Consider the following 13,505-nt stretch of genomic DNA (forward strand, 5'->3'; position numbering starts at 1 on the left):
CACCTGTGTGAATTTAGCAGGAAGAAGGCAAGGAGGGACCAACTGGGATTTCTTACCTGGCCACTTAAATCTGTGCCATGTGTCCCCGTTAAGTGGCAAGAATAATTAACCTTTAACCAAAGGCATATTAACTGGCTCAAGATTCATTCAACATTTTTATACCCGTATACCTTTTCACGGAAGATATTCTACTGTGTACAATAGAAATTTAGAAGAACTACACTCTCATTTCTGGGAACTAGCATTTTGGAAGCTCTAATATATCACAGAATCATAGGGTCTATGTTAATGGATAAAACTATCAAGATAGACTCCCCACCAGATGACTGGCGCTCATTGTCATGTCCATACTTCAGGGCACCTTTAGTTTAGGAATTGAGTTTTTGTTTAGGGTCATGCCAGTTGGCTTGAGAAAGAGTTCTTAGAGACAGTTCTTGCCTGTCATTTGCTTGTGGGGAGAAAAAAGAAAGAAAAAGCTAATCCAACGAAATCATCACCCTACTGATCATTCTATACTGCCCCGCATAGCTGCTGCCTGGCACAAGGAAAAGAATTTCCATTAGGATATTCATGGAATGACAGCAGTTTCTTCAATTAACTAAAAACTCAGAACTTGCTTTTGGTTACTGCATACTTGTATAACTAGACTAGGTGCTAAACATCCTAACCTTTTTAGTAAATAGCCACTTACTCCAAATGCTCACCCAGCTGCCTTTTTTTAGTGCTCTCTTCACCCCCTGCCAGACCTACCTAACAACTGAAATATGAATTCTTTGTTCTGGTGCAGAGGCCCAAATACAAAAGACAGTATTGATCAGTGCATTGTGCATTGTTTCATACTTTGGAAAACCGCCCCTGTTTAAGCTCGCATCTTCTTCAGCTCGTAGCATTGTTCTAGTAGTAGCAACATGTGTTGAGGACTGAAGAGTCACAAACTGAAATGAGAAATAAATTCCTCAGACATTCAGTATGCTTGTAAATAATGGATCTAACTTGCAAGTGGAGGGTTGAAAACTGCTTTTGGTGGGGTAAAGGAAAATGGGGGTCTTACTCTTTCTCCCTGTGAAACTCCAGGCCTCCAACATAGAAACTAAGCAGGAGTGGATCAAGAACATACGAGAGGTGATTCAAGAAAGAATCATTCACCTGAAAGGAGCTTTAAAGGAACCAATTCAGCTCCCCAAAACACCAGCCAAACAGAGGAACAATAGTAAGAGGTAACCATCCCCCCTGCCTCTCCATCTCACTTGCATGGGACTCATGGGGGACAGGTGTGTGTGTGTGTGTGTGTGTGTGTGTGTGTGTGTGTGTGTGTGTGTGTGTGCAAAAGGCAGCCTGAATAGAGTGAACCTTGGCTTCCATAGGTTCACTTTCAGCTGTGACTACCTCTCCAAGAAACCCTCAGAGGGCTCCTAAGATGAGTTAGCTCGTTGTTCTGTATCTCACCAGTTATTATCAGTAAAATTCTCTGCAGGGCTTCACAGAGCACCTTTTATTGTATCCACTCTGCTAAACACTTCAAGATGACAAGGGAAATAAAAGATTAATCTATTTCCTGAAATAAAACATGTAATTGTAATATTTCACATGTGGAGAAACTATGTGAGAAGAACTAGAATATCCCATTCAAGTGACACATAGCATAAAAAGTCCAAGAGAGGGAATTTCAGATGAGCACTTGAGTGAAATGACTGGGGAATCTTTGGGGAGAAAATAAATGAAGAGGAGATGTGGAAAGTTCTCCAAACAGGCTAATCAAAGGGCTTGGTGTATTGTAATTCTGTGGAGGGGTGGTATGATGGCATTATCATTGCAATTCCTACTGCAGTGTCCTCCCTTTCTCTCTCTCTCTCTCTCTCTCTCACACACACACACACACACACACACACACACACACAGACATGTACACACACCAAGTTCTAGCTTTCATTTATTTAAGCTAATCTATGTCTTCAGGTAAATGGTCAGGAGTTATTTTTTCATATCTTCCTTACTCCGGGTCCTTTGAGTCTCATTTTCTCTTAGACTAGTGGAAGAGTCGCCATATGACATTCTCTCTTGGAGGTAACTTTCAAAGTATACAAAAACTTTACATAAATTTTGAGGAAAGAAAAAAGATGGCAAAGAAAATAGAGTTTGGAGAATGCTAGTAGCAAAATTATATCTCCTCTCTTATGAATGGAAGAAATCTAGAGGATGTGGTTGACCCCTGGGCACCAGCCAAGTTATACAAAGCTAGCATTGAGGGGTGCTAAAGTTTCTCCAGAGGGAAGTAGTGAGCAAAAGAAGGGAGGCACTAAGGTTCAAGTACTCTATGGAGAAGATGCCCTGAGATACTGTATAGCCAGAATCAGATCACCTCTCAGTACTAGGAAGGATACATGATTAATATGTTAGAGGAAAGTTTATTTTTATTTTAGTTACCTTTATCCAAATAAGAGTCAGATTTTATTTATCACCAGGGATAGATTCTGCTTCAGGGAACTCCTATGTCATATAGAAAGTAAGATGGAAACCGTAACTTCCAGACCAATGGTAAGAGAGATGTTTAGGGGAGATTAGCTGGAGACTATGAGAATTTGAACATTTCTCAAATACAAGGAGATATCTTTCAAATAATCCCACCCTTTCTCTCTTGTTTTATGTGATGAGAGAGTATGTGTGTCCTTGGTAGACTCACCAGGTAATAGCCCAGCGGTCTGTTATTTCAATATCTTGATTCCCCAAATCTAGGGACAGTTCATAGAGAAATACCATCCACAGCCCTAGATGAAAATCCAATATTTCTCAGAATGACTTCCTTCATCTGGAGCAGACCAGAAGGACCCACAATAGGCCAGTAGAGTGGGAAGTAGAAAGTACAGCCAATCCTCAAATATCTACAAATGGTGAGGAAGAATGGCCCAGATAATCCAAAACAACAGATGATTTAAAAGTTCTTTATTTTTGGCTTTGAAATACATGACATAATTTCTTTTTTGCAGCATTTTTTCCTACGTATGTGTGGCTTATATTATTAAAAATAATCACTGGCATTTCTCAAGCCCATAAGAGCTGGTGAGAGAGCAGTCAAACTATTCTGGATGGGAAAAACACACACTATATGTGTGTTTAAGCGAGATAGTTTTTAGTGCACAAAACTTACTTAGATATGAGGTGAGAAAAAGAGAGATAACAGATGTTCAAGAGAGAAATATGCTTATCCAGAATATAAAAAATAGGCAGAGATATAGTAGTCACTAGTAGTCACTGCCTATGTACCTATACATATCTGTGTCCACATGATGTCAGATTACCAGATCATAATCAGTCATTTTTTTTAAATTTCCCCAACCCTGTAATCAGTCTTTTAGATTCAGTAGAACAGTTTAGTAAATGGGGTCTTTTACCCACTAGTACCATTCTCAGACAAGTCCTCCTAATGCCATTACCTCTCCACTCTTTGGGTTATGACTCATAAAGACTTCCATAGAGCAAGCTCTCATTTCCTGTAATAATTTATTCAATAGCCACTTAATATCTCCTTAGTTTTTCCAAGTAGATCATTCAGCCATTACAAATTCCCAGGCATGTAATCCCCCTTGAGTCCAAGCTTTGGACTTGTGAAAGATTGGCACACAATTCTGAATATGAAGAGTTGACAATATTTGTGAGTGGGCCACTGTTCTGTTCAGGAGCCCAGGATGGGAATACTCTCAGCAGGATGTCTGAAATGCCTTTGGGTGCACAGCCAGCCCAGCTCCTATGGAACCTGTGCTTGTGACTATTGAAGAATCTGAAAAGAGGCCTCTCCCTTTGGGGTTGACAAGAAATCATCATAACTAAGCACAAATACAACAGAATCTTCCAAATAAGGATAATAACTGCCTCCTCTATACCAAACAGATAAAAGTTCAGCATTACGAACTTACAATTTCTTAAGCCAAAGTAACGCAAGTCAAGACAAACCAAACCAAAAAAAAAAAAAAAAAAGAAGAAGAAAGAAAAGATAAAGAACCTTATCTGTTCTATTCCTTTTGAAGGTCAGCAACAAATCAACTTCCATTTATGTGCCAACATGTATAAAATTTATTTGACTGAACTCTGGGATTGTTAGAGGAATAAATTATCTGGATATGAGTTTAAATTCTCAGTAGCTCTTCCTAGTGTCTATTATAAACTCATTCTAGCTTTAAAAAAAATTACATGCTTCTTTCTATCACACGATCTGGAGAAGTTATGGTGACTAGGACATTTTTGTGTTGATCAGGAACCATGAGTATGTGTTTATTAATTACATAAGGTGATATCACAGAAAACCATATAGAGTTGCTCTCTTTAATGGCACAATTTTAAACAGACTTCTGCTAGAATGTGCTGAAGCCTGCCCTGCCAGCACAGCTGAAAATCTTTGTTTACTCTCAATCCATGGTAATTCCCCCCACCCCCACCCCTATTTTCTTCTCTTTTTTTCTGCAGGGATGGAGTGGAGGAGATTGACAGCCAAGGGGATGGTAGCAGCCAGCCAGACACTATTTCCATTGCCTCTAGAACTTCCCAGAACACAGTGGACAGTGACAAGGTAGGACAATGTCCCAACCTTCCTTTACCAAGATTTCCTATTGACATAATCACTGGTACACACACACACACACACACACACACACACACACACACACACACACACACACTAAGCCTCAGAAACCTATTGTCTCTTTGTGCAATCTAAAGGGAAAGAAAAGCGGGAGGTCTTGTCAGTATAACAGGGGGAAGTCTTGTCAGTGTGGAGATCTTGTCTCAGGACAGGAGACTCAGACAGTCAGCCAAACCCTCATATTGTGAAAGTAAAGCAAAGTGATGAGGGTGAACAGCAGCGAGAGACTCTAGGTCTCTGCCTTCTATTGTGTTCTGGATGGATTGTTTGGGCTGTTGTGCCAGTGCAAGGGGGGGTGGGTGGGTTGTGAGATTGGGACAGTTTCCTAAGACCATAGTGGCTGTAGTTGGCTTATATTTACAGTAATTTGAATGTGTCTCATCTTCAAGTTATGTCAAGAACTATGCTTTGGGAAATGGCCACAAAATTTCTGGTTGATCGAGGAGCCTCCGATCCAAATGGGGACTCTAGTAGATCTGAGGCCTCCCTCTGACCTGATTGGTGGGGATTATGTCCTAGAAACAGAAGACTGGGACATAGTGTATAAAGCAACATAAAGGGATGCAGTAGTTTTGTGAGAAAGCCTGTGGTCTGTAAGCAGAAGTTAAGAGCTCTGATGGAGAGGAAAAAAAAAGAGACTTCAATATAGCAATAGGGCTCAGGCCAGGTGAGAAATACAACTGTCTGAACCTGCAGGCAGAGGGAAAGGCTTTATGTTAGATCCTATTCTCATTCCCATCCCACAAGGACTGAAAACTAGGAGATGATCTTGTGCTTCATATTAGTGAATTTATTAATGAATATTTGGATTTTTAAAGACTACTTGACCTTAGTTTGTGCATATGCCATATACTGGCCTTTTTCTTTAGCCTCAGACAGTAGGCCAGAATACTTTATTTTCTTTCTACTACAGTAGTTTATTAATGATGTATGAAATGGGTTCCCTGGAAGTTTTACTAAATTTTTTTTATTTCTCAACAAAAACAACCATTTTCTACTCCATACATTTTACCTCTAAAGTCATGGCTAACCTTCTATGATTTAGCCTAATCATGTTCTAATCTAGTGTTGAAGGACTTTCAGGATAATTCTATCTGACATCAAATTTGGAACAGCTCAAGAATGAAAGTGTTCCTTTTTCAACACTCAGTGAAAAGTATATATAATGCTATTTAATACATTAGGTGCCTCATGTTCAGACACAGCCCATTAGTTTCATGGTCTAGGAGCTGTATTTCTTCTAGTTACCCTTCTACCCTCTTCACAGTCCCAATTCAGATTCCTGTCCTAGAGCCATTTGTCTTAGGAGACTTTTGGCTCCAAATACTCCTTGTCTTCTGGCAAGGTAAGTAAGCTTAACACAAAATAGCTCTGATGGCAAGCATTCCATAATCAATGAGAAAATCTGCTACTTGCATGTCATCCCAAAACTGAAATCCAGAATGCCAAGTGAGTCATCCAAGAAAATTCAGTAGTGAAAAAAACAGGAACTATGATCCAGATCCTTTGTTTCATTGTCATGGTTTTGCACCCCTTTAAAAATTAAACTAATGAACTCCCAAAGCTATTGTTAACTCAGCAGCACCACCTTCCACAAAAACATTAGTCACATCTTGGTGGTAAATCACCTACCTTGTGCAGAGCTCTGTTCAGCATACTGTAGAGAGAGGGCTTTTGGTTGAGTGTGAATCCTTGCTGAGTAATTCTATTTCATGTTCATCTTTGTGGCCATATTAAACCCTACTAAAGGTAAGGCTCTGTTTCCCTGTTTTACCCCTGGCATATAGCATCCACAGATGCTTGTACAATGTAAAGGTCTCTGACCTCAGAGAACTCCATTAAGAGAATTAAAACAGATTGCTTGAAAACAGCAAACATACAAACATTATATATTTTGATATTCTAAAGAAGCTGATGGGGCCAAAGAAATAGTACAGGTGTTAAGGCAACAGTCCTGGGTTCAATCCCTGGCACCATATATGACCCTCTAAGTACCACCATAATGAACCCTGAGCACAGAGTCATATGTGAACTCTGAGCACAGCCAGTTTTGTTCCAAATTCCTTTCCTCCCCTCAAAAAAGAAAAGAGAAACCTAAAATTTTCATTACCTCTAGGCAGAAAGCTTTTACCCCAGTAGAACCTGGCCTATTGGATATATTAAGCCCCCAACTACTCAAGCCTTAGGAAGCATGAGCTGAGAAATGACAAGAAATTCAGGGGGACGGAGCGATAGCACAGTAAGTTAGAGCACTTGCCTTGTATGTAGCCAACTTGGCTTCAATACCTGAGCCTGCCAGAAAGAAAGAAAGAAAGAAAGAAAGAAAGAAAGAAAGAAAGAAAGAAAGAAAGAAAGAAAGAAAGAAAGAAAGAAAGAAAGAGAGAGAGAGAGAGAGAGAGAGAGAGAGAGAGAGAGAGGGAGGGAGGGAGGGAGGGAGGGAGGGAGGGAGGGAGGGAGGGAGGGAGGGAGGGAGGAAAAGAGAAAGAAAAAGAAAGAAGAAAGAGAGAAAGAGAGAAAGAAAAAAGAAGAAAGAAATTCTATTTTTCACACACATGACCTAGAAATGCCCATTGATGGGCCCAGAGAGATAGCACAACGGCATTTGCCTTGCAAGCAGCCGATTCAGGACCAAAGGTGGTTGGTTGGAATCCCGGAGTCCCATATGGTCCCCAGCGCCTGCCAGGAACTATTTCTGAGCAGACAGCCAGGAGTAACCCCTGAGCCGGGTGTGGCTCAAAAACCAAAAAAAAAAAAAAAAAAAATGCCCATTGAAATAATCACATTTTCAGAATTGACTCCATTTTAGACTGAGAAAGCTTGTCTGTCATGATGCACTATAAATCTACAGTGTTCTTACTCCTCTAAGGGATAGGACTGTGTCTAGATAAAGCATTCATTGGTGTCTTTGAATTAATGAATGTGTTCAGCAGTGTTACATTTCCCCTAAATGTACTAGAGGGACAGAAAACTTGTCTACTTTTCAAGTATGTGGACAGACTCTAAAGAATAGAATGACAAAGTGAAACAATTCAGGTAACAGAACCATATTTAACAAAAGGACAGACTAAGGAAGCTATAGGGAGAATCAACTTGTGATTGTCACTATCATTTACCAAAGAATTTCTTTTAAGAAGTTCTGAATCTTTCTCTTCTGATCCAGAAGTATTAGCAGTATTTGTTTCTAGGTAAATAATGGAAATATTGCCATAAAGAATAAAAAAAAGATGACTCAAGAAGCTATGGCACTCAGTGGTGCCCTTTAATCTCCCTATGTGTATTTTATAGAGTAGAGTAAGTGAAGAAAGTTTTGTTTGAACACCATGAGCTCTAAGACTTCTGTGTCACATTGCATCAGTTACTGTTCCTTCCATGTCCCTATGTGTAAAACATCACCCTGCCTCATTGGGAAGACTAATAAAATATATTTACTTGGTAATTATTAAACGTTCAGTAAAGGTTAAATTTACACCTGATTAAAAGGAAAACAAGGGGCTGGAGTGATAGTACAGCAGATAAGAAGCTTTTCTTGCACATAGTCCAATCACATTTGATCCCCAGTACCCCATGTGGTGCTCCAAGTACTGCCAGGAGTAATTCCTAAATACAAAACTAGGATCAATCTTTGAGCATCTCTGGGTATGGTGAAAGAAAGAAAGAAAGAAAGAAAGAAAGAAAGAAAGAAAGAAAGAAAGAAAGAAAGAAAGAAAGAAGGAAGGAAGGAAGGAAGGAAGGAAGGAAGGAAGGAAGGAAGGAAGGAAGGAAGGAAGGAAGGAAGGAAGGAAGGAAGGAAGGAAGGAAGGAAGGAAGGAAGGAAGGAAGGAAGGAAGGAGAGAAAGAAAGAAAGAGAAAGAGAGAGAGAGAAAGAGAGAGAAACAAAGAAAGAAAAGAAAAACTAAAGTTTAGATTCTTTGAGTAAGATACACATGATTTAGTAAACCCTGAATATCTTTGAATATTCACAGGCTCATTATCAGCAGGTTCAGTTGTCAGCAGAAATAATCCCAAACAGAAGGACCTTCAATTCACCTACCTATAAACATAACATCTTTACCACTTTTATTTTATAATACTAGCCCTTAGAATCTCAGCATTGATTTTTAGATTATTTAATTATTTAATGGGTTAAAATATCTTACTATCATGTTTTTATTTTATTCTTCAAATTGTACTTCAAATTTATCAGTGGCAATCCCAAAAAACTAGATATTTGAAGACAGCTGTCTTGTCTTTTCTCCAAATTCTTTATGTGCAGAAGTCCTGTTTTTTTCAGCTGTCTCATTATATGCACATATACTTCTATATCCTGGTTGTCATTTTCTGGATTTACTCCATTGTATAAGTATCTACATAGGAGATACAGCACATAACACTACAGACATGATCCCACTCATTTAGATCCTATTCCTGGGTGTACTATACCTAAACTCCTCTGTGAGCTGGTACATCTTGTCTAAATGGCATATTACAATCCACTGTGGGCTCATAATGTCTCCCTGTTTGTTTTTGCAGACTTTCTATCTTTAGCAAATTAGGTGATTTAGTAATCTGAGGGTGAGATTATATCTAATAGATTTTCTGTTTGGGTTTTGGATTAGTTCAGGATGTTAAAAGAATGGGACCCAGTGCATTCCTAAGAGGTCACTCCTGGAAGTGCTGAGGGGAACATGCAGTAGTAAAGATGGAACCCAGACTGGCCAAAGCCTGGACATTAGCCCTTTGAACTATCTCTTCAGACTCTAATAGATACCCTATTATTTACTCTATCCCAATATTCAAAGTAAATCTTACTTTGTCCAACTTACTCTGTCTCATATGTTGGATAAATCTCCCAGTGTTATTGGATAAACTCATCTTTTGTGTTTATTAAAGTTCATACTAAAAATATGGATGGAGGACAGATCAATGCCTGAGGTCTCCTCCTTATTTCTCTCCCAGGTTTTGTACACTTGGAACCGATCCGTGTGACTTTTCTTCTAAGAAAGAACATTCCTCCTTTCCTAGGACATTTTTTCATATCTAAGTAGCTAGGGTTTCTTTTGAAACCCCTCTCAATATAAAATCAATTTAATAGTCTTAATTCTTAATTTTTGAAAAATAGAAAAAGGCATGAATTTCTTTCCTTAGTTTTTTTTAAACTCTCAAATGAGTTTACTTAATAAAATTCAGCTTATACCTATACCATGCAGAAATTTTGTTTCCCAGAAGGCAAAGTATATAGTTAGCCTGTTCTATAGTAATATCAGTTCTTTCTTATTCTTCTTGGTAATATGCTTATGCATTTAAAACAGGGCATTCTACTATTATGAGTCCTTTGCCAGTATGTATTAGTACATGATGGGGCTGTACAATCCCATTTAGAGAAATCTAGAATTATAGTCAAGCATGGTTAAGTGATGAGATAGCAGTGAAAAAAGTATCTTGTTTAACATTATGGATGTGTTCCAAATAGTTTCCAGCTAATGATTAGGACAGAATGGTCCCTGTGCATACATTTACCACTTAGACTAGTCAGATTGGGAGTAATAAATACTATTAAATTGAACATTCAAACTCATCTTGGTGTACTCTGTACAAATATCTCACTATGACTTTCTAGACATGTCCATGCTGGCCAGAAATAGTGAAATTGATTTGTACACATTATTCTCTGTAAAAACTATAATGAAAAGAACAACTGTTGTAATATCCTGGGACTTCAGTAAGGAATTTTATAGCAAGCTAATGTAATTTAAATTTTAAAATGAGTTAATAGTAGCAGTATACTGAGAAAAGGGTGTAAGCAGGAAATTCTTAGAAGTATGCAGACTTGAGAATATAATTCCTGGTATTATTTTGTTTGTTTTACTTTCCCTGTCTCTTTGTGATTCCTAGCAGTGCTTGGGAAATTATGTGTAGCTGAGGATCAAACCCAGACCTCTGAAATGCAAAGCCTGTCCTTTGTGCTCTCTTTTTTGCCCTCTAACTCAACTTTTAAATTCTGAATTAAATCAGTTGAGTAGATCATGGCTGCTCCTCTTCGCTGAGAGGAAAGTCTCAGCTTGGAGATGGTAGAACTGAAGGATTCCTAAAAGTCACTCGTTGGTGTAATCTGATATCTGTAGATTGAGGCAATAGCTTAACTAAATTCTCCAGTCTCACTTTACTGATCAGAACTTCCAAGTCTTGATGCCTGCACTGTAAATGCTTATAACAGGCTGGAAGCTACAAGGGCCAGCCCTGCAGTAGTCAGGATGCAGCCCCTGCACTGACTTATTTCAATTGTCTTCATACACAATGCTTAGGCCCCACTTACTCCATAGCAGATGCTGTTCTCCATGTTCAAGAAACAACTATGAAAAAAAAGAAAGGGCCTGCCGTCCTCCTACTTACGGTAGGTAGGAGTGATATCATGCAGAATGAGGTAGGATGATATTCAGCCTTCCATTAGTAGCACTAGAGTTTAAAGGTTGCTTTGTTTTTCTTCTAATATGAAGTGAGTTAATGTGCAATTGAAAAAGAACTGAATTAAACACAGAAGTCATTTTCCCTGAAGAGTTTGTTGTTTACAAAAAATGAAGTAACCAAGGTGGGAGTAAAACAAAATCTCTTCACTTAAATAGGCTTATACATTGAAGAAAATCACAGAGAGAATGAAGTTGGATATACTCAAGAGAGAGTGGGAGGAAGGTAGAACATATTGGAGGGAGGGGTGTCCTAGAATCAGAATTTGTGCTTCATGTGATTCACTGAAGTTGTGCTCTCAGTAGAGGGCTGGGGGAACAGGACCCAGTGGGAAAGAAGCAAAGGCAAAGATGCCATTTTCAGCCAGTCTCAGACTGCCTGGCCACTCCTGCCCAACATTTGGAAGCCTCAAGTACAGTGTGTGCTCTCTCTCCAAGCTACCTTCCAACTGTTAGCAGCCACTATGCATAAGGGCTGGGAAATGGGTGCCCTGGAAAGAAAGAGGATCTGTGTGGTGTGCACAGGATTTATAGGTGTGGAGAAGAGAATATAACAGGAAGGTGGAGAGCTTGAGATCAGATATAGATTTAATCCCCAACTCGATTACCAAAGGGCAGGACCTTCAGCCAGTTATTGTGTCACTTTATGACTTAAATGACTCTATACTAAGAAAGCATTTTTGCAGGACTAGCCATGATCTTTGCAAAAAAGAGAAGCAGAATGGGCAAGTGCTAGATTGTTCAAGTAGCTGTGGGGCTCTTCTATTCAGGAAAGTGGAATGTGGGTTCCCTGGAGTTTGTAAGGCTAACTGACCACTGGGATTTGCCCTCAAAGACAAAAAAAAACAAACAATGAGGCACCTCAGCAGTAGCAAAACCATTAAAATTCACTCCCAGGAGGTGGCATTGTTTACTTGACAATGTCTTAAAGTGCTCAGGATGGGCCCCCCCTCTCCCCCAGGATTGGGTTTCCAGGATTTTTTGTGACCCTGTGATAACCAGCTGTGCTGCCTGAACAGGTGAACAACCCACAGGTGATTGAGCCCATTAAATGTTCTGTAATGAAAGCAGAACAGCAGGGCTCTGTTGCTCTGTCCTTGGACTCAGTGGAATCTGAGAGCCCATAAACTAGTTCTTTATAGGGAGAAGTTTGTGTTGCTTCTTATCTAAGAACAACAAAACTACTTTTCTAAGCCTGACATTGGTAGGAAAAATACTATGTTGCTTTCAAGTTCAAAGCCAAACACAAACAAAGTAACTTCCACTCTCCTCTTTCCCGAATAGCTTTTTTGCCACTCTGATCTATCATGAGGAGGCTGCTAGAGGAGCAGATAGGCAAGCAAAAGTAGATTTCCTGGCCCTTGGGATCCTGAATGTTTCTCTCTGTGGCTCCCAGTCCCTTCCCAGAAACACAACTCCCTCTTCTGAGCATAACCAGCACAAGCTGGCTTTTCTAAGCAGACTGCCCCAGTGCCAAGTGGCAATCACAAGTTTTCCCCTCAATGTAAAGTTACTTATGTGAATGCTTGGTTCCAAGTTTGCTTGCCACCAGAGGATATGAAGTTTCTTTGCTGAAAGGTACCACTCTGGGCCCAGAGAGATAGCACAGCAGCATTTGCCTTGCAAGCAGCTGATCCAGGACCAAAGGTGTTTGGTTCTAGTCCCAGTGTCCCATATAGTCCCCCTTGCCTGCCAGGAGCTATTTCTGAGCAGACAGCCAGGAGTAACCCCTGAGCAATGCTAGGTGTGACCCAAAAAACAAAACAAAACAAAAAAAAAAACAAAACAAAAAAAAAAAAGAAAGAAAGGTACCACTCTGGTTCATGCAGTACTCTCCCATGATAGCATGTTTTTTTAATATAATTATCTTTATTTAAACACCGTGATTACAAATATGATTATAGTTGTATGATTACGCTCATGTAAATAACACCCCCCTTCACCAGTGCAACATTCCCACCACCAATTTCCCAGATTCACAATAGCATGTTTTATTCAATATTTTACTACCTGGCTTGAAGACCTCTTTTGAGAAACTCATCTTTAAAGTTGCAATGACCTGAAAAATCAAGCAAGTTTTATAAGTCTGGTATTCAGTCACAGATGCACACAGGCAGAAGGCAGAGTGCTTTGCTGACTAACACTTTGGTTTTGCAAAGCTTCACTATATCTGCTGGTAACCTTGCCTAGGTTACTGTTACAAAAATGGAAGTAACTGAAAAAAGTGCTGCTAGGTTAGATCTATGACAGTGTCACACAGTGACAGCTGTGGGAGTGGTCAAAGACAGGTTTGACATGGGTGAGTTTAGAATTTGAAGACACACTCTTAGGGAATAAAGGAATCTCCTAGATGACCTAGTCCTGTTTAAAAAGAACAATATACTTTCCACTTAGTCACAGAACCAGCTAATAGCAGGCCTAAAACTCTAATC

General features: G+C 39.5%; 1 protein-coding gene across 2 annotated transcripts in view; it reads left to right on the plus strand.

Moving 5' to 3' along the window:
- LOC126026168 (kalirin) overlaps positions 1-13,505 on the plus strand; it is a 549,871-nt gene that overhangs the window by 517,839 nt on the left and 18,527 nt on the right. For both annotated transcript variants that reach the window (XM_049785867.1, XM_049785868.1), the window contains exons 32-33: positions 1,075-1,217; positions 4,459-4,561. In XM_049785867.1, the coding sequence (XP_049641824.1) occupies positions 1,075-1,217; positions 4,459-4,561 (246 nt within the window). The remainder of the gene's footprint in view (positions 1-1,074; positions 1,218-4,458; positions 4,562-13,505) is intronic.

The sequence above is a fragment of the Suncus etruscus genome, chromosome 13 (assembly GCF_024139225.1).
Source record: "Suncus etruscus isolate mSunEtr1 chromosome 13, mSunEtr1.pri.cur, whole genome shotgun sequence".
NCBI classification, from domain to species: Eukaryota; Metazoa; Chordata; class Mammalia; order Eulipotyphla; family Soricidae; genus Suncus; species Suncus etruscus.